This window comes from Vitis vinifera, chromosome 16 (assembly GCF_030704535.1).
Source record: "Vitis vinifera cultivar Pinot Noir 40024 chromosome 16, ASM3070453v1".
Taxonomy (NCBI): Eukaryota; Viridiplantae; Streptophyta; class Magnoliopsida; order Vitales; family Vitaceae; genus Vitis; species Vitis vinifera.
In genome coordinates, this window is record NC_081820.1 from 16642734 (window position 1) to 16646282 (window position 3549).

The 3549-nt window shown below is 36.1% G+C and overlaps 1 protein-coding gene across 1 annotated transcript; it reads right to left on the reverse strand.

Annotated features, from left to right (window-relative positions):
• Positions 1-1796: 1796 nt before the first annotated feature.
• Positions 1797-2912, reverse strand: LOC104882142 (uncharacterized). Its single transcript, XM_010664181.1, has one exon. It carries the CDS (start codon positions 2910-2912, stop codon positions 1797-1799), a length of 1116 nt encoding a protein of 371 aa, XP_010662483.1.
• Between the last annotated feature and the right edge of the window lie 637 nt (positions 2913-3549).

Below are 3549 nucleotides of genomic sequence, written 5' to 3' on the forward strand. Positions count from 1 at the left end.
TATTGTAGGAGTGCAATGCTAAAGGTATCTCCAAGTATATGGTCCATGTAGCGGGGGTTCATCGATGACTCCCAACCATAAGGCATAGGGCACCAAGTTTATAGGACTATTTAACCAGCCACTAACTTCTCGGACTTTACCCCGGACTCTCAAATTAGGATCCAATACCTTAGCACCTACAATTGAGCTCATACTCCACCTATCCACCCATGTAACAAGCATTGAGGTCGGTGGCTCCCAACCAAAATGGCTTAGGGCACCAGGCTTTAAAGACCTTTGGGCCATATACCCCTCGGACCTTGCTCAGGTTTCAAGGCAAGCATAACTCAACCTTTTTATTCATCAACTTTTTTTTTTTTTTTTTTTTTCAATTGGGCACATTGGCCTCTTTTTAAGGTGTCTCAACTCAATTCAAGAGTAATCAATGTTACAAGACAATTAAGTCCAAGTCTTAAGGTTAAAATAGTTTTTCATCTTATATTCGGGGTCTAGAGTGCACAGTATGTGTCAAGACTCAAATAGAAATGACCCTTTGGAAAATGAAGACTTCAAAGTCAAATCAACTTTAATTCACATAACAAATATTCTAAGATCAAGCAAATAAGCTAGTACTCTAAATCAACTTTTTTCAAGTTAGGTTTGCTCATTCATCAATCACAAATGCTATAGTCATCTCAAAAAAAATCTCACCAAATAAGTCACAAATGTGATTTTAAAAAAAAAAATTATAGAAAAAACTAATAAAACTAATAACATATTTCCTTCTCTTCCTTTTTAACCCTCCCCCCAACCTAACTTGTACATTGTCCTCAATGTGTAATGAAAATATATAAAGAAAGGAAGGGAAGATACCTCAATCTCTCATGAATTTCAGCTTCAATAGCTAGAACAAAAATAAGATCACACATGAGAATTGTTGGATATGAATGACATAAGAGAAGAAAGTATGAAAACAAATCTATTAAAAACCAAAAAAAACTATGTTAGAAACACAATGTATGGAGTAAAATCAAGGTATAGATGATGACAATGTCCAAAGAAAACATGATTTCAATGATAAGTCAATGATTCTCATGGAGTTTTTGAAAATTTCACACAAGTGTGCAAACTAGACAAGAAGGTGAAGTGTGTTGCAACCACTTTCTTCTTTTGAAATAATTTGGCACAATCATGCGGAAATTTGCATGTACATGCGAATTGGTCAAGAGAGTTTTATCTTATTATAGCCTTCAGCATAATTTTCACATAGTCATGCGAAAATTTGCATGCTGATGCGAAATGGTCCAGATGCATGAAATTTCTGCAGTCATCCACATTAGTTTTGCATAGTCATGCGAAAATTTCGCATGAGTGTGCGAAGTGGTTCAAATGGCTCATTTTGCTGTAGTGCTTAAGATGGATTTCACATAGTCATGCGAAATGTTCGCATAGTTATGCAAAATGGTCCAGAGGGTTAATTTTTTTTTTTTTTTTTTTTTTTTTTTGCACATTTCTGAAGTTATGAAAACTCCCTTGTTTTAGCATGAAGACTCCCCTGTTTTGGCATGAAGACTCCCCTGTTTTGGCATGAAGGCGCAAATTGGTGATGGGCCATTAAAACTCCTTTTTCCTTTGCTTCATGCATTCCATCCATCCGGAAAATCCTTCAAAACACAAATCAAAGAATTGAGATGGATTTATTTAATGGAAACTAAAAGAAAAAAAAAATCAAAATTCAAAGAAAAGTAGAGAAATGAGAAACCATTGGGCTAGCTAGCCATTGACATGACTAAGCCCATTAACCTTTGCATCAATACTCAATTTGGATATGGCTTGCAAACAATGAATGGACCAACTCCTTGGTACTTAAGCTTTCCCTGAAAAATATGTGGCTTGAAATAGCCTTCTTTGAACTTGTTCTTTTGAATAAGTTGGTCATGCCATTCCTTGAACTTCTTTTTCATGATCTTTGGATTATTGTGCACACCATGCTTCATGGTTTTCACTTTCTTGAAGCTAAAAGACCATTTCATTAACTTCAAAGGTTGAATTTCTTCATTGATCCTCCAAACTTCAATCCGTTCATTGGAAATTGCTTCACCAAGTTTTGAAAAATTATCTTCAACCTTTTCTTTCACTAGCTCTTTCATAGGCAATTCAATCAAATAAACCTCCTTAAGTTCCTCCTCCTCTTTGGTACCATGCTTCTTACATGAATGAAAAATGTTCAGCTCAATTGTCATGTTACCAAAGGTAAGTTGCATCACCCCACTTCGACAATTAATCAATGCATTTGCTGTGGCAAGGAAAGGTCGGCCAAGTATAATAGGAACATGGTTGAGTCTACTAGTTCCTTGTTCCGTATCAAGCACCACAAAATCAACTGGATAATAGAAGTTATCGATTTGGATCAACACATCTTCAATAATTCCTCTTGGAAACTTAACCGATCTATCCGCCAATGAAAGTGTGATGGAAGTAGACTTTAGTTCTCCAAGCCCCAATTGCTTATATACCGAGTAAGGAAGAAGATTCACACTTGCCCCCAAGTCTAAAAGTGCTCTTTTCACAAAAGTGTTGCCAATCTTCACCGAGATAGTTGGACATCCCAGATCCTTATACTTGATTGGGGTTTTGCATTGGATGATTGCACTAACTTGTTCAGTCAAGAAAGCTTTCTTTTTCAAATGCATCCCTCTCTTTATGGTACACAAATCCTTAAGAAACTTGGCATAGGTTGGAACTTGTCTAATCATGTCAAGGAGTGGTATATTGACTTTGACTTGCTTGAGAACTTCAAAAATTTCTGGAGCATTATTTACCACTTTCTTGGATTGAAGAGCCATGGGAAAAGGTGGAGCTAAGAGCATATCTTTCTTCTTAACCTCTTCTTTAACAATCTCATCTTCCTTTGATCTATCATCATCATTCATCTTTTTCCCTTTTTCTTATTCTTTCACATTTTCCTTTTGTTTCCCTCCTTCATTCTCTTTTGGTTTTGGCATAGGTTGATCAACTTGCTTACCACCTCTTAAGGTAATGACTGCTTTGACTTCATCCTTCTTAGTAGAACTTTCACTTGTCTCTCCAATTTCATGGGCTCCACTTAGATTTTGTTGGGGTTGTGAAGAGAATTTTCCTTTTTCTTGCACCGTATGCATGCTTGTGAGTTTAGAAATAGCAAGCTGCATATTATCAATCCTTTGTGTGAGATTGGTTTGCAAGCAATCAAATTTCTTATTGAAAGATGTCTCCACATGATCTATCCTTTGGTTTACTTGAATATTGATATTCTTTTGATCACCAATAAAATCACCCAAAATTTTACTCAAGTTTACAATAGCTTGCTCAACCAAAGAAACTTGTTGTGGAGAGTCTTCCATGAATTGTTGGCTTTATGAGTGTTGCCTTGAAGAAAATTGCTCTTGTTCACAATTCCATGACATGTTTGGATGATTCTCAACAAGTCTTTCCCCCATGGATGGTATTGTAAGACAACCACTCACTTCTTGTTCTATAGATTGACAATTAGAACATTGCTCCATGTAAATTGGACTATCATATATTGCA